General features: G+C 43.9%; 1 protein-coding gene across 1 annotated transcript in view; it reads right to left on the bottom strand.

Moving 5' to 3' along the window:
• LOC106611399 (dynactin subunit 1) overlaps window positions 1–27,965 on the bottom strand; it is a gene marked incomplete at its 3' end in the record, with an annotated part of 283,242 nt that overhangs the window by 169,965 nt on the left and 85,312 nt on the right. The window contains exons 2-4 of the mRNA XM_082955503.1: window positions 13,317–13,568; window positions 11,075–11,153; window positions 8,483–8,514 (exon numbers count right to left, since the gene is read on the bottom strand). Of these exons, the coding sequence (XP_082811629.1) occupies window positions 8,483–8,514; window positions 11,075–11,153; window positions 13,317–13,568 (363 nt within the window). The remainder of the gene's footprint in view (window positions 1–8,482; window positions 8,515–11,074; window positions 11,154–13,316; window positions 13,569–27,965) is intronic.

Genomic DNA, 27,965 nt, shown 5'->3' with positions numbered 1-27,965 from the left:
GTCTACTAGTCTACTAGTCTCTAGTCTACTAGTCTACTATTCTCTAGTCTACTAATCTCTAGTCTACTAGTCTACTAGTCTGTAGTCTACTTGTCGACTAGTCTCTAGGTCTACATGGTCTCTTGTCTACTAGTCTTCTAGTCTCTAGTCTACTAGTCTCTAGTCTACTAGTCTACTAGTCTACTAGTCTCTAGTCTACTAGTCTCTAGTCTACTAGTCTCTAATCTACTAGTCTACAGGTCTACTAGTCTACTAGTCTCTAGTCTACTAGTCTACTAGTCTCTAGTCTACTAGTCAACTAGTCTCGTCTACTAGCCTACTAGCCTACTAACCTACTAGCCTACTAGCCTACTAGTCTCTAGTCTCTAGTCTCTAGTCTACTAGTCTACTAGTCTCTAGTCTACTCGTCCCTAGGCTACTAGTTTACTAGTCTACTAGTCTCTAGTGTACTAGTCTCTAGTCTACTAGTCTCTAGTCTACTAGTCTACTAGTCTCTAGTCTACTAGTCTCTAGTCTACTAGTCTAGGTCTACTAGTCTACTAGTCTCTAGTCTACTAGTCTACTAGTCTACTAGTCTCTAGTCTCTAGTCTACTAGTCTACTAGCCTACTAGTCTACTAGCCTACTAGCCTACTAGTCTCTAGTCTACAAGCCTACTAGTCTCTAGTCTACTAGCCTACTAGTCTCTAGTCTACTAGTCTACTAGTCTCGTCTACTAGCCTACTAACCTACTAGCCTACTAGTCTCTAGTGTACTAATCTCTAGTCTACTAGTCTACTAGTCTCTAGTCTACTAATCTCTAGTCTCTAGTCTACTAGCCTACTAGTCTCTAGTCTACTAGCCTACTAGTCTCTAGTCTACTAGTCTACTAGTCTCGTCTACTAGCCTACTAGCCTACTAGCCTACTAGCCTACTAGTCTACTAGTCTCAAGTCTCTAGTCTACTAGTCTACTAGTCTCTAGTCTACTAATCTCTGGTCTACTAGTCTACTAGTCTCTAGTCTACTAATCTCTAGTCTACTAGTCTACTAGTCTCTAGTCTACTAGTCTCTACTCTACTAGTCTCTAGTCTACTAGTCTACTAGTCTCTAGTCTACTAGTCTACAGGTCTACTAGTCTACTAGTCTCTAGTCTACTAGTCTACTAGTCTCTAGTCTCTAGTCTACTAGTCTACTAGCCTACTAGTCTACTAGCCTACTAGCCTATTAGTCTCTAGTCTACAAGCCTACTAGTCTCTAGTCTACTAGCCTACTAGTCTCTAGTCTACTAGTCTACTAGTCTCGTCTACTAGCCTACTAACCTACTAGCCTACTAGTCTCTAGTCTACTAATCTCTAGTCTACTAGTCTACTAGTCTCTAGTCTACTAATCTCTAGTCTACTAGTCTACTAGCCTACTAGTCTACTAGCCTACTAGTCTCTAGTCTACAAGCCTATTAGTCTCTAGTCTACTAGCCTACTAGTCTCTAGTCTACTAGTCTACTAGTCTCGTCTACTAGCCTACTAACCTACTAGCCTACTAGTCTCTAGTCTACTAATCTCTAGTCTACTAGTCTACTAGTCTCTAGTCTACTAATCTCTAGTCTACTAGTCTACTAGTCTCTAGTCTACTAGTCTACTAGTCTCTAGTCTACTATTCTACTAGTCTCTAGTCTACTAGCCTACTAGTCTGTAGTCTACTAGTCTACTAGTCTCTAGTCTACTAGTCTCTAGTCTACTAGTCTTCTAGCCTCTAGTCTACTAGTCTACTAGTCTACTAGTCTACTAGTCTGTAGTCTAGTAGTCGAATAGTCTCTAGTCTCCAGTCTACTAGTCTATTAGTCTGTAGTCTACTAGTCTACTAGTCTTCTAGTCTCTAGTCTACTAGTCTCTAGTCTCTAGTCTACTAGTCTCTAGGCTACTAGTCTACTAGTCTCTAGTCTCCAGTCTTCTAGTCTCTAGTCTCCAGTCTACTAGTCTCTAGTCTACTAGTCTCTAGTCTACATGTCTCGTCTACTAGCCTACTAGCATACTAGTCTACTAGTCTCTATTCTACTAGCCTCTAGTCTACTAGCCTACTAGTCTACTAGTCTCTAGTCTACTAGCCTACTACTCTACTAGACTACTAGTCTCTAGTCTCTAGTCTACTAGTCTCTAGTCTACTAGTCTACTAGCCTACTAGTCTACTAGTCTCTAGTCTACTAGCCTCTAGTCTACTAGCCTACTAGTCTACTAGTCTCTATTCTACTAGGCTACTAGTCTACTAGCCTACTAGTCTACTAGTCTCTAGTCTACTAGTCTACTAGTCTACTAGTCTCTAGTCTCTAGTCTACTAGTCTACTAGTCTCTAGTCTACTAGTCTCTAGTCTCTAGTCTACTAGTCTCTAGTCTACTAGCCTACTACTCTACTAGCCTACTAGTCTCTAGTCTCTAGTCTACTAGTCTCTAGTCTACTAGTCTACTAGCCTACTAGTCTACTAGTCTCTAGTCTACTAGCCTCTAGTCTACTAGCCTACTAGTCTACTAGTCTCTATTCTACTAGCCTACTAGTCTACTAGCCTACTAGTCTACTAGTCTCTAGTCTACTAGTCTACTAGTCTACTAGTCTCTAGTCTCTAGTCTACTAGTCTACTAGTCTCTAGTCTACTAGTCTCTAGTCTCTAGTCTACTAGTCTCTAGTCTACTAGTCTACTAATCTCTAGTCTACTAGCCTACTAGTCTCTAGTCTACTAGTCTCCTAGTCTCGTCTACTAGCCTACTAACCTACTAACCTACTAGTCTACTAGTCTACTAGTCTGTAGTCTCTAGTCTACTAGTCTACTAGTCTCTAGTCTACTAATCTCTAGTCTACTAGTCTTCTAGTCTCTAGTCTACTAATCTCTAGTCTACCAGTCTCTACTAGTCTCTAGTCTACTAGTCTCTAGTCTACTAGTCTACTAGTCTCTAGGCTACTAGTCTACTAGTCTCTAGTCTACTAGTCTCTAGTCTACTATCTACAGGTCTACTAGTCTACTAGTCTCTAGTCTACTAGTCTACTAGTCTCTAGTCTGTAGTCTACTAGTCTATTAGCCTACTAGTCTACTAGCCAACTAGTCTACTAGTCTCTACTCTACTAGTCTCTAGTCTACTAGTCTACTAGTCTCTAGTCTACTAGTCTACAGGTCTACTAGTCTACTAGTCTCTAGTCTACTAGTCTACTAGTCTCTAGTCTCTAGTCTACTAGTCTACTAGCCTACTAGTCTACTAGCCTACTAGCCTATTAGTCTCTAGTCTACAAGCCTACTAGTCTCTAGTCTACTAGCCTACTAGTCTCTAGTCTACTAGTCTACTAGTCTCGTCTACTAGCCTACTAACCTACTAGCCTACTAGTCTCTAGTCTACTAATCTCTAGTCTACTAGTCTACTAGTCTCTAGTCTACTAATCTCTAGTCTACTAGTCTACTAGCCTACTAGTCTACTAGCCTACTAGTCTCTAGTCTACAAGCCTATTAGTCTCTAGTCTACTAGCCTACTAGTCTCTAGTCTACTAGTCTACTAGTCTCGTCTACTAGCCTACTAACCTACTAGCCTACTCGTCTCTAGTCTACTAATCTCTAGTCTACTAGTCTTCTAGTCTCTAGTCTACTAATCTCTAGTCTACTAGTCTACTAGTCTCTAGTCTACTAGTCTACTAGTCTCTAGTCTACTATTCTACTAGTCTCTAGTCTACTAGCCTACTAGTCTGTAGTCTACTAGTCTACTAGTCTCTAGTCTACTAGTCTCTAGTCTACTAGTCTTCTAGCCTCTAGTCTACTAGTCTACTAGTCTACTAGTCTGTAGTCTAGTAGTCGAATAGTCTCTAGTCTCCAGTCTACTAGTCTATTAGTCTGTAGTCTACTAGTCTACTAGTCTTCTAGTCTCTAGTCTACTAGTCTCTAGTCTCTAGTCTACTAGTCTCTAGGCTACTAGTCTACTAGTCTCTAGTCTCCAGTCTTCTAGTCTCTAGTCTCCAGTCTACTAGTCTCTAGTCTACTAGTCTCTAGTCTACATGTCTCGTCTACTAGCCTACTAGCATACTAGTCTACTAGTCTCTATTCTACTAGCCTCTAGTCTACTAGCCTACTAGTCTACTAGTCTCTAGTCTACTAGCCTACTACTCTACTAGACTACTAGTCTCTAGTCTCTAGTCTACTAGTCTCTAGTCTACTAGTCTACTAGCCTACTAGTCTACTAGTCTCTAGTCTACTAGCCTCTAGTCTACTAGCCTACTAGTCTACTAGTCTCTATTCTACTAGGCTACTAGTCTACTAGCCTACTAGTCTACTAGTCTCTAGTCTACTAGTCTACTAGTCTACTAGTCTCTAGTCTCTAGTCTACTAGTCTACTAGTCTCTAGTCTACTAGTCTCTAGTCTCTAGTCTACTAGTCTCTAGTCTACTAGCCTACTACTCTACTAGCCTACTAGTCTCTAGTCTCTAGTCTACTAGTCTCTAGTCTACTAGTCTACTAGCCTACTAGTCTACTAGTCTCTAGTCTACTAGCCTCTAGTCTACTAGCCTACTAGTCTACTAGTCTCTATTCTACTAGCCTACTAGTCTACTAGCCTACTAGTCTACTAGTCTCTAGTCTACTAGTCTACTAGTCTACTAGTCTCTAGTCTCTAGTCTACTAGTCTACTAGTCTCTAGTCTACTAGTCTCTAGTCTCTAGTCTACTAGTCTCTAGTCTACTAGTCTACTAATCTCTAGTCTACTAGCCTACTAGTCTCTAGTCTACTAGCCTACTAGTCTCTAGTCTACTAGTCTACTAGTCTCGTCTACTAGCCTACTAACCTACTAACCTACTAGCCTACTAGTCTACTAGTCTGTAGTCTCTAGTCTACTAGTCTACTAGTCTCTAGTCTACTAATCTCTAGTCTACTAGTCTTCTAGTCTCTAGTCTACTAATCTCTAGTCTACCAGTCTCTACTAGTCTCTAGTCTACTAGTCTCTAGTCTACTAGTCTACTAGTCTCTAGGCTACTAGTCTACTAGTCTCTAGTCTACTAGTCTCTAGTCTACTATCTACAGGTCTACTAGTCTACTAGTCTCTAGTCTACTAGTCTACTAGTCTCTAGTCTGTAGTCTACTAGTCTACTAGCCTACTAGTCTACTAGCCAACTAGCCTACTAGTCTCTAGTCTACAAGCCTACTAGTCTCTAGTCTACTAGCCTACTAGTCTCTAGTCTACTAGTCTACTAGTCTCGTCTACTAGCCTACTAACCTACTAGCCTACTAGTCTCTAGTCTACTAATCTCTAGTCTACTAGTCTACTAGTCTCTAGTCTACTAATCTCTAGTCTACTAGTCTACTAGCCTACTAGTCTACTAGCCTACTAGTCTCTAGTCTACAAGCCTACTAGTCTCTAGTCTACTAGCCTACTAGTCTACTAGCCTACTAGTCTCTAGTCTACAAGCCTACTAGTCTCTAGTCTACTAGCCTACAAGTCTCTAGTCTACTAGTCTCGTCTACTAGCCTACTAACCTACTAGCCTACTAGTCTCAAGTCTACTAATCTCTAGTCTACTAGTCTACTAGTCTCTAGTCTACTAATCTCTAGTCTACTAGTCTACTAGTCTACTTGTCTACTAGTCTCTAGTCTACTAGTCTACTAGTCTCTAGTCTACTAGTCTCTAGTCTACTAGTCTACAGGTCTACTAGTCTACTAGTCTCTAGTCTACTAGTCTACTAGTCTCTAGTCTACTAGTCTCTAGTCGACTAGTCTCTGGTCTACTAGTCTACTAGTCTCTAGTCTACTAGTCTACTAGTCTGTAGTCTACTAGTCGACTAGTCTCTAGTCTACTAGTCTCTTGTCTACTAGTCTTCTAGTCTCTAGTCTACTAGTCTCTAGTCTACTAGTCTACTAGTCTACTAGTCTCTAGTCTACTAGTCTCTGTCTGTCTTCACGCCAGTCACCATTCCCTCCTGTGTCTCTGTCTGAGTTTTGAGACCTGAGAGGAGAGAGAGAGAGCAGGAGGAAGAGGGGGAGGAAGAGGGGGATCAGGAGAGAGGAGAGAGAGAGAGAGAGAGCAGAAGGAAGAGGGGGAGTAGAGAGAGAAGGAAGAGGGGGAGTAGAGAGAGAAGGAAGAGGGGGAGGAAGAGGGGGAGGAAGAGAGGAGGAAGTGGAGGAATCAAAGGTAGGAGAGAGGAGGTAGAGCGAGAGCAGGCAGTAGAAGAGAGAGGAGGAATAGGGGAGGACAAGAGAGGAGGAAGAGGGGGAGGAAGAGAGGAGGAAGAGAGAGGAGGAAGAGGGGGAGGAAGAGAGGAGGAAGAGAGAGGAGGAAGAGGGGGAAGTAAAGACGCAGAGTTTGGTGAAGCACGAACTCCAGGTCCACAGAGACAGACAGACAGGAAGTGTCATGGCCACCATGACTCAGCAGCAGCATCCTGAAGGGGAAATGTCTGACTGGGGCCACATCTACTAGTCTACTAGTCTCTAGTCTCTAGTCTACTAGTCTCTAGTCTACTAGTCTACTAATCTCTAGTCTACTAGCCTACTAGTCTCTAGTCTACTAGCCTACTAGTCTCTAGTCTACTAGTCTACTAGTCTCGTCTACTAGCCTACTAACCTACTAGCCTACTAGTCTACTAGTCTCTAGTCTCTAGTCTACTAGTCTACTAGTCTCTAGTCTACTAGTCTCTAGTCTACTAGCCTCTAGTCTACTAGCCTACTAGTCTACTAGTCTCTATTCTACTAGTCTACTAGTCTCTAGTCTACTAGCCTACTAGTCTCTAGTCTACTAGCCTACTAGTCTCTAGTCTACTAGTCTACTAGTCTCTAGTCTGTAGTCTACTAGTCTACTAGCCTACTAGTCTACTAGCCAACTAGCCTACTAGTCTCTAGTCTACAAGCCTACTAGTCTCTAGTCTACTAGCCTACTAGTCTCTAGTCTACTAGTCTACTAGTCTCGTCTACTAGCCTACTAACCTACTAGCCTACTAGTCTCTAGTCTACTAATCTCTAGTCTACTAGTCTACTAGTCTCTAGTCTACTAATCTCTAGTCTACTAGTCTACTAGCCTACTAGTCTACTAGCCTACTAGTCTCTAGTCTACAAGCCTACTAGTCTCTAGTCTACTAGCCTACTAGTCTACTAGCCTACTAGTCTCTAGTCTACAAGCCTACTAGTCTCTAGTCTACTAGCCTACAAGTCTCTAGTCTACTAGTCTCGTCTACTAGCCTACTAACCTACTAGCCTACTAGTCTCAAGTCTACTAATCTCTAGTCTACTAGTCTACTAGTCTCTAGTCTACTAATCTCTAGTCTACTAGTCTACTAGTCTACTTGTCTACTAGTCTCTAGTCTACTAGTCTACTAGTCTCTAGTCTACTAGTCTCTAGTCTACTAGTCTACAGGTCTACTAGTCTACTAGTCTCTAGTCTACTAGTCTACTAGTCTCTAGTCTACTAGTCTCTAGTCGACTAGTCTCTGGTCTACTAGTCTACTAGTCTCTAGTCTACTAGTCTACTATTCTCTAGTCTACTAATCTCTAGTCTACTAGTCTACTAGTCTGTAGTCTACTAGTCGACTAGTCTCTAGTCTACTAGTCTCTTGTCTACTAGTCTTCTAGTCTCTAGTCTACTAGTCTCTAGTCTACTAGTCTACTAGTCTACTAGTCTCTAGTCTACTAGTCTCTGTCTGTCTTCACGCCAGTCACCATTCCCTCCTGTGTCTCTGTCTGAGTTTTGAGACCTGAGAGGAGAGAGAGAGAGCAGGAGGAAGAGGGGGAGGAAGAGGGGGATCAGGAGAGAGGAGAGAGAGAGAGAGAGAGCAGAAGGAAGAGGGGGAGTAGAGAGAGAAGGAAGAGGGGGAGTAGAGAGAGAAGGAAGAGGGGGAGGAAGAGGGGGAGGAAGAGAGGAGGAAGTGGAGGAATCAAAGGTAGGAGAGAGGAGGTAGAGCGAGAGCAGGCAGTAGAAGAGAGAGGAGGAATAGGGGAGGACAAGAGAGGTGGAAGAGGGGGAGGAAGAGAGGAGGAAGAGAGAGGAGGAAGAGGGGGAGGAAGAGAGGAGGAAGAGAGAGGAGGAAGAGGGGGAAGTAAAGACGCAGAGTTTGGTGAAGCACGAACTCCAGGTCCACAGAGACAGACAGACAGGAAGTGTCATGGCCACCATGACTCAGCAGCAGCATCCTGAAGGGGAAATGTCTGACTGGGGCCACATCTACTTCAGTGTGAATAACTGCTGCCATCTACTGGTCAGAACAGGGATTTCATCTCCTCCTCATGTTACCTCTGTCTGCTGCAGAGGAAAAAACTCCCTGGATAGGAAAAAGAGAGTGAGAGAAAGACAGCGAGAGAGAGAGAAGAGAGAGAGAGAGAGACAGAGAGAGAGAGAAGAGAGAGAGAAAGAGAGAGAGAGAATGAGAGAGAGAGAGAGAGAGAGAGACAGAGAGAGAGAGCGAAAGAGCGAGAGAGCGAGAGGGCGAGAGAGAGCTGGCAGCGGTGACCTTTGACCCTGGTCCTGTCTTCCTGTCTGTAACTGTCTGTCTTACTCACCAGTTTAGTGGACTTGAGTGTCTCCAGGATCTCTGAGGAGAGAGAGAGAGACAGACAGACAGAGAGAGAGAAAGATGAGAGAGAGAGAGATTTGAGAAATAGGGAACAAACACTTACCACATTCCCTGAATCTGAATCCCTGAACCCGAGTACGGAACCCTATTCCCTATATTCCCTATATAGTGCACTACTGTTGTCCAGAGCCCTATTCCCTATATAGTGCACTACTGTTGACCAGGGCCCTCCCCCCTCTCTCTGTCCCTTTCCTCTCTCTCCCTCTCCCTCCCTCCCTCCCTCACTCTCCCTTTCCTCTCTCTCCCTCTCTCTCTCTCTCCCTCCCTCCCTCCCTCCCTCCCTCCCCTCCCTCCCTCCCTCCCTCCCTCTCTCTCTCTCTCCTCTCCCTCCCTCCCTCCCTCCCTCCCTCCCTCTCTCTCTCTCTCACTCTCTCACTCTCCCTTTCCTCTCTCTCTCTCACTCTCTCACTCTCCCTTTCCTCTCTCTCTCACTCTCTCACTCTCCCTTTCCTCTCTCTCTCACTCTCTCACTCTCCCTTTCCTCTCTCTCTCTCTCTCCTCTCTTCCTCTCTCTCCCCTCTCTTCCTCTCTCTCTCCCCTCTCTTCCCCTCTCTTCCCCTCTTCCTCTCTCTTCCTCTCTCTCCTCTCTCTCCTCTCTCTGTGTCATTTCCAAAAACAGAATATCCCCCCTCACTGCAGCAGTCAGCTGTAACCATGGCAATGGCCCATTGGCTCTCTATACCAAGTAGTACTTCAGACACAGTCTCTGGTCTCTACTAGAGACACACACACACACACACACACACGTCTCCTGTCCTGTCCTTCACAAGTTCACATCCTTTCATCTGTAGAGGATGACGATTGAAACCTAAACCTCTGATCCTCAAGCCTCTCTGATCCTCAGGCCTCTGATCCTCAAGCCTCTGATCCTCAAGCTTCTCTGATCCTCAAGCCTCTCTGATCCTCAAGCCTCTCCGATCCTCAAGCCTCTCCGATCCTCAAGCCTCTCCGATCCTAAAGCCTCTGATCCTCAAGCTTCTCTGATCCTCAAGCTTCTCTGATCCTCAAGCCTCTCCGATCCTCAAGCCTCTCCGATCCTCAAGCCTCTCCGATCCTCAAGCCTCTCCGACCCTCAAGCCTCTCCGACCCTCAAGCCTCTCCGATCCTCAAGCCTCTCCGATCCTCAAGCCTCTCCGATCCTCAAGTCTCTCCGATCCTCAAGTCTCTCTGATCCTCAAGTCTCTCTGATCCTCAAGCCTCTCTGATCCTCAAGCCTCTATGATCCTCAAGCCTCTATGATCCTCAAGCCTCTATGATCCTCAAGCCACTATGATCCTCAAGCCTCTCTTTTTAACCAGGAAAGTCTCATTGAGCTTTATAATCTCTTTCACAAGGGAGACCTGGCTTCCTTCTGGCTTCCTTCTGGCTTCCTTCCATCTCTCTGTCATTATTCTGTGTGTTCTGCCTCGGTGTGTTCTGCCTCGGTGTGTTCTGCCTCGGTGTGTTCTGTCTCGGTGTGTTCTGTCTGCCTCAGTGTGTTCTGTCTCGGTGTGTTCTGCCACGGTGTGTTCTGCCTCGGTGTGTTCTGCCTCGGTGTGTTCTGTCTCTGTGTGTTCTGCCTTGGTGTGTTCTGCCTCGGTGTGTTCTGCCTCGGTGTGTTCTGTCTCGGTGTGTTCTGTCTCTGTGTTTTCTGCCTCTGTGTTTTCTGCCTCTGTGTGATCTGTCTCGGTGTGTTCTGCCTCGGTGTGTTCTGCCTCGGTGTGTTCTGTCTCGGTGTGTTCTGTCTCTGTGTGTTCTGTCTCTGTGTGTTCTGTCTCGGTGTGTTCTGTCTCGGTGTGTTCTGTCTCGGTGTTTTCTGCCTCGGTGTGTTCTGTCTCGGTGTGTTCTGCCTCGGTGTGTTCTGCTTCGGTGTTTTCTGCCTCGGTGTGTTCTGTCTCGGTGTGTTCTGTCTCTGTGTGTTCTGTCTCTGTGTGTTCCGTCTCAGTGTGTTCTGTCTCGGTGTGTTCTGCCTCAGTGTGTTCTGTCTCTGTGTTTTCTGCCTCTGTGTTTTCTGCCTCGGTGTGATCTGTCTCGGTGTGTTCTGCCTCGGTGTGTTCTGCCTCGGTGTGTTCTGTCTCGGTGTGTTCTGTCTCTGTGTGTTCTGTCTCTGTGTGTTCTGTCTCGGTGTGTTCTGCCTCAGTGTCTTCTGTCTCTGTGTGTTCTGTCTCTGTGTGTTCTGTCTCGGTGTGTTCTGTCTCGGTGTGTTCTGTCTCGGTGTTTTCTGCCTCGGTGTGTTCTGTCTCGGTGTGTTCTGCCTCGGTGTGTTCTGCTTCGGTGTTTTCTGCCTCGGTGTGTTCTGTCTCGGTGTGTTCTGTCTCTGTGTGTTCTGTCTCTGTGTGTTCCGTCTCGGTGTGTTCTGTCTCGGTGTGTTCTGCCTCAGTGTGTTCTGTCTCTGTGTGTTCTGTCTCGGTGTGTTCTGTCTCGGTGTGTTCTGTCTCTGTGTGTTCTGCCTCTGTGTGTTCTGTCTCTGTGTGTTCTGCCTCGGTGTGTTCTGTCTCGGTGTGTTCTGTCTCTGTGTGTTCTGTCTCTGTGTCATCACCGTGTTTGGGGACCTTGTTGGAGGCCGGTTCTGGGGTGTCAGGAGAGGTGGTGTCTGCTCCATCATCAACCAGCTGGATCTGATGGATGGAGGAGAGGAGAGGAGAGGAGAGGAGAGGAGAGGAGAGGAGAGGAGAGGAGAGGAGAGGAGAGGAGAGGAGAGGAGAGGAGAGGAGAGGAGAAAGAAGAGAGGAGAGGAGAAAGAAGAGAGGAGAGGAGAAAGAAGAGAGGAGAGGAGAAAGAAGAGAGGGGGAGAGGAGAGGAGAAAGAAGAGAGGAGAAAGAAGAGAGGAGAGGAGAGGAGAAAGAGGAGAAAGAGTAGAGAGGAGAGGAGAGGAGAGGAGAGGAGAGGAGAGGAGAGGAGAGGAGAGGAGAGGAGAGGAGAGGAGAGGAGAGGAGAGGAGAGAGAGAGGAGGAGAGAAGAAGAGAGGAGAGGAGAGGAGCGGAGAGGAGTGGGGAGAGGAAAGGAGCGGAGAGGAGCGGGGAGAGGAGAGGAGAGGAGAGGAGAGGAGCGGAGAGGAGAGGAGAGGAGAGGAGGAGAAAGAGGAGAGGAGAGAAGGAGAGGAGAAAGAGGAGAGGAGAGGAGGAGAAAGAAGAGAGGAGAGGAGAGAAGCGGTGAGAGGAGAGGAGAAAGAGGAGAGGAGAGGAGGAGAAAGAAGAGAAGAGAGGAGAGGAGCGATGAGAGGAGAGGAGAGGAGAGGAGGAGAAAGAGGAGAGGAGAGGAGGAGAGGAGAAAGAGGAGAAAGAGGAGAGGAGAGGAGGAGAAAGAAGAGAGGAGAGGAGCGGTGAGATGAGAGGAGAGGAGAGGAGGAGAAAGAGGAGAGAAGGAGAGGAGAAAGAGGAGAGGAGAGGAGGAGAAAGAAGAGAGGACAGAAGAGGTGCGGAGAGGAGCGGTTAGAGGAGAGGAGAAAGAGGAGAGGAGAGGAGGAGAAAGAAGGGAAGAGAGGAGAGGAGCGATGAGAGGAGAGGAGAGGAGGAGAAAGAGGAGAGGAGAGGAGGAGAGGAGAAAGAGGAGAAAGAGGAGAGGAGAGGAGGAGAAAGAAGAGAGGAGAGGAGCGGAGAGGAGCGGTGAGAGGAGAGGAGGAGAAAGAAGAGAGGAGAGGAGAGGAGAGGAGAGGAGAGGAGAGGAGAGGAGAGGAGAGGAGAGGAGAGGAGAGGAGAGGAGAGGAGAGGAGAGGAGAGGAGAGGAGGAGAAAGAAGAGAGGAGAAGAGAAGAGAGGAGAGGAGAGGAGAGGAGAGGAGAGGAGAGGGGAGAGGAGAGGAGAGGAGAGGAGAGGAGAGGAGAGGAGAGGAGAGGAGAGGAGAGGAGAGGAGAGGAGAGGAGAGGAGAGGAGAGGAGAGGAGAGGAGAGGAGAGGAGAGGAGAGGAGAGGAGAGGAGAGGAGGAGAAGATAGGAGAGGAGAGGAGAGGAGAGGAGAGGAGAGGAGAGGAGAGGAGAGGAGAGGAGAGGAGAGGAGAGGAGAGGAGAAGAGAGGAGAGGAGAGGAGAGGAGAGGAGAGGAGAGGAGAGGAGAGGAGAGGAGAGGAGAGGAGAGGAGAGGAGAGGAGAGGAGGAGAAAGAAGAGAGGAGAAGAGAGGAGAGGAGAGGAGAGGAAAGGAGGAGAAAGAGAGAGGAGAAGAGAAGAGAGGAGCGGGAGAGGAGAGGAGAGGAGAGGAGAGGAGAGGAGAGGAGAGGAGAGGAGAGGAGAGGAGGAGGAGAGAAGAGAGGAGAGGAGAGGAGAGGAGAGGAGAGGAGAGGAGAGGAGAGGAGAGGAGAGGAGAGGAGAGGAGAGGAGAGGTGGAGGAGAGAGAAAGAGGGATGAAATGTTTGTGGTATCCACAGCAACCTTCGTAGCTCACACCTACTGCAGGCTCAATGAGCCCAGGAGCTCTCCATGGTAGTAACACATGAAAACGTGTGTGTGTGTGTGTGTGTGTGTGTGTGTGTGTGTGTGTGTGTGTGTGTGTGTGTGTGTGTGTGTGTGTGTGTGTGTGTGTGTGTGTGTGTGTGTGTGTGTGTGTGTGTACGCATGTGCACGTGTGCTCATTTCTTCCTCGTTTGAACTTATGAACATCCTCTGGATGGAAACGCGATGGAATCAGTAACGGTTTTAATAAGGTGTACCCAGGGTGCTTCAGGCCGTCACCATAACCCACACAGGCCTGTCTGTTCGGGTCATTGATAATGCAGTCACCATAACCCACACAGGCCTGTCTGTTCGGGTCATTGATAATGCAGTCACCACAACCCAGTTGTCTTACCTACCTGTGACTGTCGTACGAAGATGCCATGGTTCTCATGGCAGGTGAAGTATCTCTTCCCCTGGACTGTGCCATCGTTCTTCCCCTTCGACTCGTCTAGGATCACTCCCACCCACTTCCCCGTGGAGAAGAGCGTGGCACCGATATATGCCACTGTGCCGCGGTGCCCCTTCCCAATCACCTCCACCCGGGAACCCACCTTGGCAGGCCGGCCACCCCCATCTGAACTCATCCTGCTGCTGCCACTACTGGTAGTCTGGAGGACAGAGGACAGGAGGTTAGTTCACTACTGGTGGTCTGGAGGACAGAGGACAGGAGGTTAGTTCACTACTGGTGGTCTGGAGGATAGAGGACAGGAGGTTAGTTCACTACTGGTGGTCTGGAGGACAGAGGACAGGAGGTTAGTTCACTACTGGTGGTCTGGAGGACAGGAGGTTAGTTCACTACTGGTGGTCTGGAGGATAGAGGACAGGAGGTTAGTTCACTACTGGTGGTCTGGAGGATAGAGGACAGGAGGTTAGTTCACTACTGATGGTCTGGAGGACAGAGGACAGGAGGTTAGTTCACTACTGGTGGTCTGGAGGACAGGAGGTTAGTTCACTACTGGTGGTCTGGAGGACAGAGGACAGGAGGTTAGTTCACTACTGGTGGTCTGGAGGACAGAGGACAGGAGGTTAGTTCACTACTGGTGGTCTGGAGGACAGAGGATAGGAGGTTAGTTCACTACTGGTGGTCTGGGAAGAAGCAGAGAAGAATGTTCAGGTAATTTCCATGAGCACCAACATGTGAAGTTCATAGAAACATGTCAAATTGGGTGTCAAATGAAAGCTAAGAGAAATTAAGGCATATATACTGCTAAAAAAAATAAAGGGAACACTTAAACAACACAATGTAACTCCAAGTCAATCACACTTCTGTGAAATCAAACTGTCCACTTAGGAAGCAACACTGATTGACAATAAATGTCACATGCTGTTGTGCAAATGGAATAGACAACAGGTGGAAATTACAGGCAATAAGCAAGACACCCCCAATAAAGGAGTGGTTCAGCAGGTGGTGACCACAGACCACTTCTCAGTTCCTATGCTTCCTGACTGATGTTTTGGTCACTTTTGAATGCTGGCGGTGCTTTCACTCTAGTGGTAGCATGAGACGGAGTCTACAACCCACACAAGTGGCTCAGGTAGTGCAGCTCATCCAGGATGGCACATCAATGCGAGCTGTGGCAAGAAGGTTTGCTGTGTCTGTCAGCGTAGTCTCCAGAGCATGGAGGCACTACCAGGAGACAGGCCAGTACATCAGGAGATGTGGAGGAGGCCGTAGGAAGGCAACAACCCAGCAGCAGGACCGCTACCTCCGCCTTTGTGCAAGGAGGAGCAGGAGGAGCACTGCCAGAGCCCTGCAAAATGACCTCCAGCAGGCCACAAATGTGCATGTGTCTGCTCAAACGGTCAGAAACAGACTCCATGAGGGTGGTATGAGGGCCTGACGTCCACAGGTGGGGGTTGTGCTTACAGCCCAACACCGTGCAGGACGTTTGGCATTTGCCAGAGAACACCAAGATTGGCAAATTCGCCACTGGCGCCCTGTGCTCTTCACAGATGAAAGCAGGTTCACACTGAGCACATGTGACAGACGTGACAGAGTCTGGAGACGCCATGGAGAACGTTCTGCTGCCTGCAACATCCTCCAGCATGACCGGTTTGGCGGTGGGTCAGTCATGGTGTGGGGTGGCATTTCTTTGGGGGGTCGCACAGCCCTCCATGTGCTCGCCAGAGGTAGCCTGACTGCCATTAGGTACCGAGATGAGATCCTCAGACCCCTTGTGAGACCATATGCTGGTGCGGTTGGCCCTGGGTTCCTCCTAATGCAAGACAATGCTAGACCTCATGTGGCTGGAGTGTGTCAGCAGTTCCTGCAAGAGGAAGGCATTGATGCTATGGACTGGCCCGCCCGTTCCCCAGACCTGAATCCAATTGAGCACATCTGGGACATCATGTCTCGCTCCATCCACCAACGTCACGTTGCACCACAGACTGTCCAGGAGTTGGCGGATGCTTTAGTCCAGGTCTGGGAGGAGATCCCTCAGGAGACCATCCGCCACCTCATCAGGAGCATGCCCAGGCGTTGTAGGGAGGTCATACAGTAACGTGGAGGCCACACACTACTGAGCCTCATTTTGACTTGTTTTAAGGACATTACATCAAAGTTGGATCAGCCTGTAGTGTGGTTTTCCACTTTAATTTTGAGTGTGACTCCAAATCCAGACCCCCATGGGTTGATAAATTGGATTTCCATTGATTTTATTTGTGTGATTTTGTTGTCAGCACATTCAACTATGTAAAGAAAAAAGTATTTAATAAGATTATTTATTTCATTCAAATCTAGGATGTGTTGTTTAAGTGTTCCCTTTATTTTTTTGAGCAGTGTATAAATATATATAAATACATATATAAATATTTCAACCATTTTCCATTCTAACAGGAATAAGCAAAGATGGAAAAGGGATCTCAGAAAACATCTTTCAGAAAAATATTATTAAAGATATTAGAAATGCTTCCAAACACAATGTTACACACACTGAACATACTTCTATTAAAATCAAACCACAGTTGGGTTCACAAGTTTGGACAGTAGAGTAGAGTATAGTACAGTATAGTAGAGTAGAGTATAGTACAGTATAGTAGAGTATAGTACAGTAGAGTAGAGTATAGCACAGTGGAGTAGAGTATAGTACAGTAGAGTACAGCAGAGTACAGTAGAGTATAGTATAGTATAGTAGAGTATAGTACAGTAGAGTATAGTACAGTAGAGTACAGTATTTATTTTATTTTATTTATTTCACCTTTATTTAACCAGGTAGGCAAGTTGAGAACAAGTTCTCATTTACAATTGCGACCTGGCCAAGATAAAGCAAAGCAGTTCGACAACATACAAAAACACAGAGTTACACATGGAGTAAAACAACATACAATCAATGATACAGTAGACAAAAAATAAGACTATATACAATGTGAGCAAATGATGTGAGATAAGGGAGGTAAAGGCAAAAAAAGGCCATGGTGGCAAAGTAAATAAAGTATAGCAAGTAAAACACTGGAATGGTAGAATTATAATTTGAAGAAAGTTCAAAGTTAAAATATAAATAATATGGTGCAAAGGAGCAAAATAATAAATAAAATAAATAAATACAGTAGGGGAAGAGGTAGTAGTTTGGGCTAAATTATAGATGGGCTATGTACAGGTGCAGTGATCTGGGAGCTGCTCTGATAGCTGTTGCTTAAAGCTAGTGAGGGAGATAAGTTTCAGAGATTTTTGTAGTTCGTTCCAGTCATTGGCAGCAGAGAACTGGAAGGAGAGACGACCAAAGGAGGAGTTGGCTTTAGGGGTGACCAGAGAGATATACCTGCTGGAGCGCGTGCTACAGGTGGGTGCTGCTATGGTGACCAGTGAGCGGAGATAAGGGGGGACTTTACCTAGCAGGGTCTTGTAGATGACCTGGAGCCAATGTGTTTGGCGACGATTATGAAGCGAAGGCCAGCCAACGAGAGCGTACAGGTCGCAGTGGTGGGTAGTATATGGGGCTTTGGTGACAAAACGGATGGCAATGTGATAGACTGCATCCAGCTTGTTGAGTAGGGTATTGGAAGCTATTTTGTAAATGACATCGCCGAAGTCGAGGATTGGTAGGATGGTCAGTTTTACGAGGGTATGTTTGGCAACATGAGTGAAGGATGCTTTGTTGCGAAATAGGAAGCCAATTCGAGATTTCACTTTGGATTGGAGATGATTGATGTGAGTCTGGAAGGAGAGTTTACAGTCTAACCAGACACCTAGGTATTTGTAGTTATCCACAAATTCTAAGTCAGAACCGTCCAGAAAAGTGATGCTGGACAGGCGGGCAGGTGCAGGCAGCGATCGGTTGAAGAGCATGCATTTAGTTTTACTTGTATTTAGGAGCAGTTGGAGACCATGGAAGGAGAGTTGTATGGCATTGAAGCTCGTCTGGAGGGTTGTTAACACAGTGTCCAAAGAAGGGCCAGAAGTATACAGAATGGTGTCGTCTGCGTAGAGGTGGATCAGAGATTCACCAGCAGCAAGAGCGACATCATTGATGTATATAGAGAAAAGAGTTGGCCCAAGAATTGAACCTTGTGGTACCCCCATAGAGACTGCCAGAGGTCCGGACAGCAGGCCCTCCGATTTGACACACTGAACTCTATCAGAGAAGTAGTTGGTGAACCAGGCGACGCAATCGTTTGAGAAACCAAGGCTACTGAGTCTGCCGATGAGGATGTGGTGATTAACAGAGTCAAAAGCTTTGGCCAGGTCAATGAATACGGCAGCACAGTATTGTTTCTTATCGATGGCGGTTACGATGTCGTTTAGGACCTTGAGCGTGGCTGAGGTGCACCCATGACCAGCTCTGAAACCAGATTGCATAGCGGAGAGGGTGCGGTGGGATTCTAAATAGTCGGTAATCTGTTTGTTGACTTGGCTTTCGAAGACCTTAGAAAGGCAGGGTAGGATGGATATAGGTCTGTAGCAATTTGGGTCAAGAGTGTCACCTCCTTTGAAGAGGGGGATGACAGCAGCTGCTTTCCAATCTATGGGAATCTCAGACGACACGAAAGAGAGGTTGAACAGGCTAGTAATAGAGGTTGCAATAATTTCGGCAGATAATTTTAGAAAGAAAGGGTCCAGATTGTCAAGCCAAGCTGATTTGTAGGGGTCCAGATTTTGCAGATCTTTCAGAACATCAGCTGAATGGATTTGGGAGAAGGAGAAATGGGGAGGCTTGGGCGAGTAGCTCTGGGGGGTGCAGTGCTGTTGAATGCAGTAGGGGTAGTTAGGTGGAAAGCATGGCCAGCCGTAGAAAAATGCTTATTGAAATTTTCAATTATAGTGGGCTTATCGGTGGTGACAGAGTTTCCTATCCTCAGTGCAGTGGGCAGTTGGGAGGAGGTGTTGTTAGAGTAGAGTATAGTAGTAGAGTACAGTAGAGTAGAGTATAGTACAGTAGAGTACAGTAGAGTATAGTACAGTGGAGTACAGTAGAGTAGAGTATAGTACAGTACAGCACCGTAGAGTACAGTAGAGTAGAGTATAGTACAGTAGAGCATAGTACAGTAGAGTATAGTACAGTAGAGCATAGTACAGTAGAGTATAGTACAGTATTGTATAGTACAGTAGAGTATAGTACAGTATAGTACCATAGAGTACAGTAGAGCATAGTACAGTAGAGTATAGTACAGTATAGTATTGCACAGCAGAGTACAGTGGAGTAGAGTACAGTAAAGTACAGTAGAGTAGAGTATAGTACAGTATACTGCAGTATAGTACAGTGGAGTAAAGTGCAATAGAGTATAGTACAGTAGAGTATAGTAGAGTATAGTACCGTAGAGTAAAGTACAGTATAGTACAGTACAGTAGAGTAGCGTGTAGTGCAGTAGAGTACAGTAGAGTGTAGTACAGTAGAGTATAGTACAGTAGAGTAGAGTATAGTGCGGTAGAGTAGAGTACAGAACAGTAGAGTACAGTACAGTACAGTAGAGTGCAGAACAGTAGAGTATAGTACAGTACAGTAGAGTATAGTACAGTAGAGTATAGTAGAGTAGAATACAGTACAGTACAGTACAGTAGAGGACAGTAGATTACAGTACAGTAGAGTACAGTATAGTAGAGTACAGTAGAGGACAGTAGAGTACAGTACAGTATAGTAGAGTAAAGTACATACCTGTACAGTACAGCACAGCACAGTACAGTAGAGTACAGTACAGCACAGCACAGTACAGTAGAGTACAGTAGAGTATAGTACAGTAGATGACAGTAGAGTATAGTACAGCACAGTAGAGTATAGTTCAGTACAGCATATAACAGTTTTTGGAAAACGTAGACATAAAAAGCTGAGTGACATTTTATCTACGTTCTGTTACTGAACTGCATTTGCACGGTTGGTCAAGTAAATATGTTTTTATTTTATGCTCAGAGTAAATTGTGGAAAGTAGAACTTGTGCATGGAGTTATGTTTGCAAAACATTGAAATTAAATATGTTCCCATGGAATTGCCTTTCAGTGGCTACAGTCCTATAGTAGGTAGAAGTCCTTTAAGTAGTCCTATAGTAGTCCTATAGTAGGTTGTAGTCCTATAGTAGGTAGTAGTCCTATAGTAGGTAGTAGTCATATAGTAGTTCTATAGTAGTCCTATAGAACGTAGTAGTCCTATAGTAGGTAGTAGTCCTATAGTAGGTAGTAGTCCTATAGTAGGCAGTAGTCCTATAGTTGGTAGTAGTCCTATAGTAGGTAGTAGTCCTATAGTAGGTTGTAGTCCTATAGTAGTCCTATAGTAGTCCTATAGTAGGTAGTTGTCCTATAGTTGGTAGTAGTCCTATAGTAGGTAGTAGTCCTATAGTAGGTAGTAGTCCTATAGTAGTCCTATAGTAGTCCTATAGTAGTCCTATAGTAGGTAGTAGTCCTATAGTTGGTAGTAGTCCTATAGTAGGTAGTAGTCCTATAGTAGTCCCATAGTAGGTAGTAGTCCTATAGTTGGTAGTAGTCCTATAGTAAGTAGTAGTCCTATAGTAGGAGGTAGTCCTATAGTAGGTAGTAGTCCTATAGTAGTCCTATAGTTGGTAGTAGTCCTATAGTAGGTAGTAGTCCTATAGTAGTCCTATAGTAGGTAGTAGTCCTATAGTAGGTAGTAGTCCTACAGTAGTCCTATAGTAGGTAGTAGTCCTATAGTTGGAAGTAGTCCTATAGTAGGTAGTAGTCCTATAGTAGTCCTATAGTAGTCCTATAGTTGGTAGTAGTCCTATAGTAGGTAGTAGTCCTATAGTAGGTAGTAGTCCTATAGTAGTCCTATAGTAGGTAGTAGTCCTATAGTTGGTAGTAGTCCTATAGTAGGTAGTAGTCCTACAGTAGGTTGTAGTCCTATAGTAGTCCTATAGTTGGTAGTAGTCCTATAGTTGGTAGTAGTCCTGTAGTTGGTAGTAGTCCAATAGTAGTCCTATAGTAAGTAGTAGTCCTATAGTAGTCCGATAGTAGGTAGTAGTCCTATAGTTGGTAGTAGTCCTATAGTAGTCCTATAGTAAGTAGTAGTCCTATAGTAGGTTGTAGTCCTATAGTAGTTCTATAGTAGTCCTATAGAACGTAGTAGTCCTATAGTAGGTAGTAGTCCTAAAGTAGGTAGTAGTCCTATAGTTGGAAGTAGTCCTATAGTAGGTAGTAGTCCTATAGTAGTCCTATAGTAGGTAGTAGTCCTATAGTAGTCCTATAGTAGGTAGTAGTCCTGTAGTAGGTAGTAGTCCTATAGTTGGTAGTAGTCCTATAGTAGGTAGTAGTCCTATAGTAATCCGATAGTTGGTAGTAGTCCTATAGTAGTCCTATAGTAGGTAGTAGTCCTATAGTAGGTAGTAGTCCTACAGTAGTCCTATAGTAGGTAGTAGTCCTATAGTAGGTAGTAGTCCTATAGTTGGTAGTAGTCCTATAGTAGGTAGTAGTCCTATAGTAGTCCTATAGTAGGTAGTAGTCCTATAGTTGGTAGTAGTCCTATAGTAGGTAGTAGTCCTATAGTAGTCCTATAGTAGGTAGTAGTCCTATAGTTGGTAGTAGTCCTACAGTAGGTAGTAGTCCTGTAATTGGTAGGAGTCCTATAGTAGTCCTATAGTAGGTAGTAGTCCTATAGTTGTTAGTAGTCCTACAGTAGATAGTAGTCCTGTAATTGGTAGTAGTCCTATAGTAGTCCTATAGTAGGTAGTAGTTCTATAGTTGTTAGTAGTCCTATAGTAGGTAGTAGTCCTACAGTAGTCCTATAGTAGTCCTATAGTAGGTAGTAGTCCTATAGTTGGTAGTAGTCCTGTAGTTGGTAGTAGTCCTATAGTAGTCCTATAGTAAGTAGTAGTCCTATAGTAGTCCTTTAGTAGGTAGTAGTCCTATAGTTGGTAGTAGTCCTATAGTTGGTAGTAGTCCTATAGTTGGTAGTAGTCCTGTAGTAGTCCTATAGTCGGTAGTAGTCCTATAGTAGTCCTATAGTAGTTAGTAGTCCTATAGTAGGTAGTAGTCCTATAGTAGTCCTATAGTAGTCCTATAGTAGGTAGTAGTCCTATAGTGGGTAGTAGTCCTGTAGTAGTCCTGTAGTAGTCCTATAGTAGCTAGTAGTCCTATAGTAGTCCTGTAGTAGGTAGTAGTCCTATAGTAGGAAGTAGTCCTATAGTAGTCCTGTAGTAGGTAGTAGTCCTATAGTAGTCCTATAGTAGGTAGTAGTTCTATAGTTGTTAGTAGTCCTATAGTAGGTAGTAGTCCTACAGTAGTCCTATAGTAGTCCTATAGTAGGTAGTAGTCCTATAGTTGGTAGTAGTCCTGTAGTTGGTAGTAGTCCTATAGTAGTCCTATAGTAAGTAGTAGTCCTATAGTAGTCCTTTAGTAGGTAGTAGTCCTATAGTTGGTAGTAGTCCTATAGTTGGTAGTAGTCCTATAGTTGGTAGTAGTCCTGTAGTAGTCCTATAGTCGGTAGTAGTCCTATAGTAGTCCTATAGTAGTTAGTAGTCCTATAGTAGGTAGTAGTCCTATAGTAGTCCTATAGTAGTCCTATAGTAGGTAGTAGTCCTATAGTGGGTAGTAGTCCTGTAGTAGTCCTGTAGTAGTCCTATAGTAGCTAGTAGTCCTATAGTAGTCCTGTAGTAGGTAGTAGTCCTATAGTAGGAAGTAGTCCTATAGTAGTCCTGTAGTAGGTAGTAGTCCTATAGTAGTCCTATAGTAGGTAGTAGTCCTATAGTAGTCCTGTAGTAGGTAGTAGTCCTATAGTAGTCCTATAGTAGGTAGTAGTCCTATAGTTGGTAGTAGTCCTATAGTAGGTAGTAGTCCTATAGTAGTCCCATAGTAGGTAGTAGTCCTATAGTTGGTAGTAGTCCTATAGTAGGTAGTAGTCCTATAGTAGGGGGTAGTCCTATAGTAGGTAGTAGTCCTATAGTAGTCCTATAGTTGGTAGTAGTCCTATAGTAGGTAGTAGTCCTATAGTAGTCCTATAGTAGGTAGTAGTCCTATAGTAGGTAGTAGTCCTACAGTAGTCCTATAGTAGGTAGTAGTCCTATAGTTGGTAGTAATCCTATAGTAGGTAGTAGTCCTATAGTAGTCCTATAGTAGTCCTATAGTTGGTAGTAGTCCTATAGTAGGTAGTAGTCCTATAGTTGGTAGTAGTCCTATAGTAGGTAGTAGTCCTATAGTAGGTTGTAGTCCTATAGTAGTCCTATAGTTGGTAGTAGTCCTATAGTTGGTAGTAGTCCTGTAGTTGGTAGTAGTCCAATAGTAGTCCTATAGTAAGTAGTAGTCCTATAGTAGTCCGATAGTAGGTAGTAGTCCTATAGTTGGTAGTAGTCCTATAGTAGTCCTATAGTAAGTAGTAGTCCTATAGTAGGTTGTAGTCCTATAGTAGTTCTATAGTAGTCCTATAGAACGTAGTAGTCCTATAGTAGGTAGTAGTCCTAAAGTAGGTAGTAGTCCTATAGTTGGAAGTAGTCCTATAGTAGGTAGTAGTCCTATAGTAGTCCTATAGTAGGTAGTAGTCCTATAGTAGTCCGATAGTTGGTAGTAGTCCTACAGTTGGTAGTAGTCCTATAGTAGGTAGTAGTCCTATAGTAGTCCTATAGTAGGTAGCAGTCCTATAGTTGGTAGTAGTCCTACAGTAGGTAGTAGTCCTGTAATTGGTAGGAGTCCTATAGTAGTCCTATAGTAGGTAGTAGTCCTATAGTTGTTAGTAGTCCTACAGTAGATAGTAGTCCTGTAATTGGTAGTAGTCCTATAGTAGTCCTATAGTAGGTAGTAGTTCTATAGTTGTTAGTAGTCCTATAGTAGGTAGTAGTCCTACAGTAGTCCTATAGTAGTCCTATAGTAGGTAGTAGTCCTATAGTTGGTAGTAGTCCTATAGTAGTCCTATAGCAGGTAGTAGTCCTATAGTAAGTAGTAGTCCTATAGTTGGTAGTAGTCCTATAGTTGGTAGTAGTCCTATAGTTGGTAGTAGTCCTGTAGTAGTCCTATAGTCGGTAGTAGTCCTATGGTAGTCCTATAGTAGTTAGTAGTCCTATAGTAGGTAGTAGTCCTATAGTAGTCCTATAGTAGTCCTATAGTAGGTAGTAGTCCTATAGTGGGTAGTAGTCCTGTAGTAGTCCTGTAGTAGTCCTATAGTAGCTAGTAGTCCTATAGTAGTCCTGTAGTAGGTAGTAGTCCTATAGTAGGTAGTAGTCCTATAGTAGTCCTGTAGTACGTAGTAGTCCTATAGTAGTCCTATAGTAGGTAGTAGTCCTATAGTAGTCCTGTAGTAGGTAGTAGTCCTATAGTAGTCCTATAGTAGGTAGTAGTCCTATTGTTGGTAGTAGTCCTATAGTAGGTAGTAGTCCTATAGTAGTCCCATAGTAGGTAGTAGTCCTATAGTTGGTAGTAGTCCTATAGTAGGTAGTAGTCCTATAGTAGGAGGTAGTCCTATAGTAGGTAGTAGTCCTATAGTAGTCCTATAGTTGGTAGTAGTCCTATAGTAGGTAGTAGTCCTATAGTAGTCCTATAGTAGGTAGTAGTCCTATAGTAGGTAGTAGTCCTACAGTAGTCCTATAGTAGGTAGTAGTCCTATAGTTGGTAGTAGTCCTATAGTAGGTAGTAGTCCTATAGTAGTCCTATAGTAGTCCTATAGTTGGTAGTAGTCCTATAGTAGGTTGTAGTCCTATAGTAGGTAGTAGTCCTATAGTAGTCCTATAGTAGGTAGTAGTCCTATAGTAGGTAGTAGTCCTATAGTTGGTAGTAGTCCTGTAGTAGTCCTATAGTCGGTAGTAGTCCTATAGTAGTCCTATAGTAGTTAGTAGTCCTATAGTAGGTAGTAGTCCTATAGTAGTCCTATAGTAGTCCTATAGTAGGTAGTAGTCCTATAGTGGGTAGTAGTCCTGTAGTAGTCCTGTAGTAGTCCTATTGTAGCTAGTAGTCCTATAGTAGTCCTGTAGTAGGTAGTAGTCCTATAGTAGGTAGTAGTCCTATAGTAGTCCTGTAGTCCTATAGTAGTCCTATAGTAGTCCTATAGTAGGTAGTAGTCCTATAGTAGTCCTTTAGTAGGTAGTAGTCCTATAGTAGTCCTATAGTAGGTAGTAGTCCTATAGTAGGTAGTAGTCCTATAGTAGGTAGTAGTTTTATATTAGGTAGTAGTCCTGTAGTAGTCCTTTAGTAGGTAGTAGTCCTATAGTAGGTAGTAGTCCTATAGTAGGTAGTAGTCCTATAGTTGTCCTATAGTAAGTAGTAGTCCTATAGTAGTCCTATAGTAGGTAGTAGTCCTATAGTTGGTAGTAGTCCTATAGTAGTCCTATAGTAAGTAGTAGTCCTATAGTAGGTTGTAGTCCTATAGTAGTTCTATAGTAGTCCTATAGAACGTAGTAGTCCTATAGTAGGTAGTAGTCCTATAGTAGTCCGATAGTTGGTAGTAGTCCTATAGTAGTCCTATAGTAGGTAGTAGTCCTATAGTAGGTAGTAGTCCTACTGTAGTCCTATAGTAGGTAGTAGTCCTATAGTTGGTAGTAGTCCTACAGTAGGTAGTAGTCCTGTAATTGGTAGTAGTCCTATAGTAGTCCTATAGTAGGTAGTAGTCCTATAGTTATTAGTAGTCCTATAGTAGGTAGTAGTCCTATAGTAGTCCTATAGTAGTCCTATAGTAGGTAGTAGTTCTATAGTTGGTAGTAGTCCTGTAGTTGGTAGTAGTCCTATAGTAGTCCTATAGTAAGTAGTAGTCCTATAGTAGTCCTTTAGTAGGTAGTAGTCCTATAGTTGGTGGTAGTCCTATAGTAGTCCTATAGCAGGTAGTAGTCCTATAGTAAGTAGTAGTCCTATAGTTGGTAGTAGTCCTATAGTTGGTAGTAGTCCTATAGTTGGTAGTAGTCCTGTAGTAGTCCTATAGTCGGTAGTAGTCCTATAGTAGTCCTATAGTAGTTAGTAGTCCTATAGTAGGTAGTAGTCCTATAGTAGGTAGTAGTAATATAGTTGGTAGTAGTCCTACAGTAGGTAGTAGTCCTGTAATTGGTAGTAGTCCTATAGTAGGTAGTAGTCCTATAGTTGTTAGTAGTCCTATAGTAGGTAGTAGTCCTATAGTAGTCCTATAGTAGTCCTATAGTAGGTAGTAGTTCTATAGTTGGTAATAGTCCTGTAGTTGGTAGTAGTCCTATAGTAGTCCTATAGTAAGTAGTAGTCCTATAGTAGTCCTATAGTAGGTAGTAGTCCTATAGTAGTCCTATAGTAGGTAGTAGTCCTATAGTTGGTAGTAGTCCTACAGTAGGTAGTAGTCCTGTAATTGTTAGGAGTCCTATAGTAGTCCTATAGTAGGTAGTAGTCCTATAGTTGTTAGTAGTCCTACAGTAGATAGTAGTCCTGTAATTGGTAGTAGTCCTATAGTAGTCCTATAGTAGGTAGTAGTCCTATAGTTGGTAGTAGTCCTATAGTAGGTAGTAGTCCTATAGTAGTCCTATAGTAGGTAGTAGTCCTATAGTTGGTTGTAGTCCTATAGTAGGTAGTAGTCCTATAGTAGTCCGATAGTTGGTAGTAGTCCTATAGTAGTCCTATAGTAGGTAGTAGTCCTATAGTAGGTAGTAGTCCTACTGTAGTCCTATAGTAGGTAGTAGTCCTATAGTTGGTAGTAGTCCTACAGTAGGTAGTAGTCCTGTAATTGGTAGTAGTCCTATAGTAGTCCTATAGTAGGTAGTAGTCCTATAGGTATTAGTAGTCCTATAGTAGGTAGTAGTCCTATAGTAGTCCTATAGTAGTCCTATAGTAGGTAGTAGTTCTATAGTTGGTAGTAGTCCTGTAGTTGGTAGTAGTCCTATAGTAGTCCTATAGTAAGTAGTGGTCCTATAGTAGTCCTTTAGTAGGTAGTAGTCCTATAGTTGGTGGTAGTCCTATAGTAGTCCTATAGCAGGTAGTAGTCCTATAGTAAGTAGTAGTCCTATAGTTGGTAGTAGTCCTATAGTTGGTAGTAGTCCTGTAGTAGTCCTATAGTCGGTAGTAGTCCTATAGTAGTCCTATAGTAGTTAGTAGTCCTATAGTAGGTAGTAGTCCTATAGTAGGTAGTAGTCCTATAGTTGGTAGTAGTCCTACAGTAGGTAGTAGTCCTATAGTTGTTAGTAGTCCTATAGTAGGTAGTAGTCCTATAGTAGTCCTATAGTAGTCCTATAGTAGATAGTAGTTCTATAGTTGGTAATAGTCCTGTAGTTGGTAGTAGTCCTATAGTAGTCCTATAGTAAGTAGTAGTCCTATAGTAATCCTATAGTAGGTAGTAGTCCTATAGTTGGTAGTAGTCCTATAGTAGGTAGTAGTCCTATAGTAGTCCTATAGTAGGTAGTAGTCCTATAGTTGGTAGTAGTCCTACAGTAGGTAGTAGTCCTGTAATTGGTAGGAGTCCTATAGTAGTCCTATAGTAGGTAGTAGTCCTATAGTTGTTAGTAGTCCTACAGTAGATAGTAGTCCTGTAATTGGTAGTAGTCCTATAGTAGTCCTATAGTAGGTAGTAGTCCTATAGTAGTCCTATAGTAGGTAGTAGTTCTATAGTTGTTAGTAGTCCTATAGTAGGTAGTAGTCCTACAGTAGTCCTATAGTAGTCCTATAGTAGGTAGTAGTCCTATAGTTGGTAGTAGTCCTGTAGTTGGTAGTAGTCCTATAGTAGTCCTATAGTAAGTAGTAGTCCTATAGTAGTCCTTTAGTAGGTAGTAGTCCTATAGTTGGTGGTAGTCCTATAGTAGTCCTATAGCAGGTAGTAGTCCTATAGTAAGTAGTAGTCCTATAGTTGGTAGTAGTCCTATAGTTGGTAGTAGTCCTATAGTTGGTAGTAGTCCTGTAGTAGTCCTATAGTCGGTAGTAGTCCTATAGTAGTCCTATAGTAGTTAGTAGTCCTATAGTAGGTAGTAGTCCTATAGTAGTCCTATAGTAGTCCTATAGTAGGTAGTAGTCCTATAGTTATTAGTAGTCCTATAGTAGGTAGTAGTCCTATAGTAGTCCTATAGTAGTCCTATAGTAGGTAGTAGTTCTATAGTTGGTAGTAGTCCTGTAGTTGGTAGTAGTCCTATAGTAGTCCTATAGTAAGTAGTAGTCCGATAGTAGTCCTATAGTAGTCCTATAGTAGGTAGTAGTCCTATAGTGGGTAGTAGTCCTGTAGTAGTCCTGTAGTAGTCCTATAGTAGCTAGTAGTCCTATAGTAGTCCTGTAGTAGGTAGTAGTCCTATAGTAGGTAGTAGTCCTATAGTAGTCCTGTAGTACGTAGTAGTCCTATAGTAGTCCTATAGTAGGTAGTAGTCCTATAGTAGTCCTGTAGTAGGTAGTAGTCCTATAGTAGTCCTATAGTAGGTAGTAGTCCTATTGTTGTTAGTAGTCCTATAGTAGGTAGTAGTCCTATAGTAGTCCCATAGTAGGTAGTAGTCCTATAGTTGGTAGTAGTCCTATAGTAGGTAGTAGTCCTATAGTAGGAGGTAGTCCTATAGTAGGTAGTAGTCCTATAGTAGTCCTATAGTTGGTAGTAGTCCTATAGTAGGTAGTAGTCCTATAGTAGTCCTACAGTAGGTAGTAGTCCTATAGTAGGTAGTAGTCCTACAGTAGTCCTATAGTAGGTAGTAGTCCTATAGTTGGTAGTAGTCCTATAGTAGGT

The sequence above is a fragment of the Salmo salar genome, chromosome 09 (genome assembly GCF_965601325.2).
Source record: "Salmo salar chromosome 09, fSalSal1, whole genome shotgun sequence".
Taxonomy (NCBI): Eukaryota; Metazoa; Chordata; class Actinopteri; order Salmoniformes; family Salmonidae; genus Salmo; species Salmo salar.
Note: the sequence above shows the minus strand (reverse complement) of the source record. Positions and strands in the feature narration are given on the sequence as shown.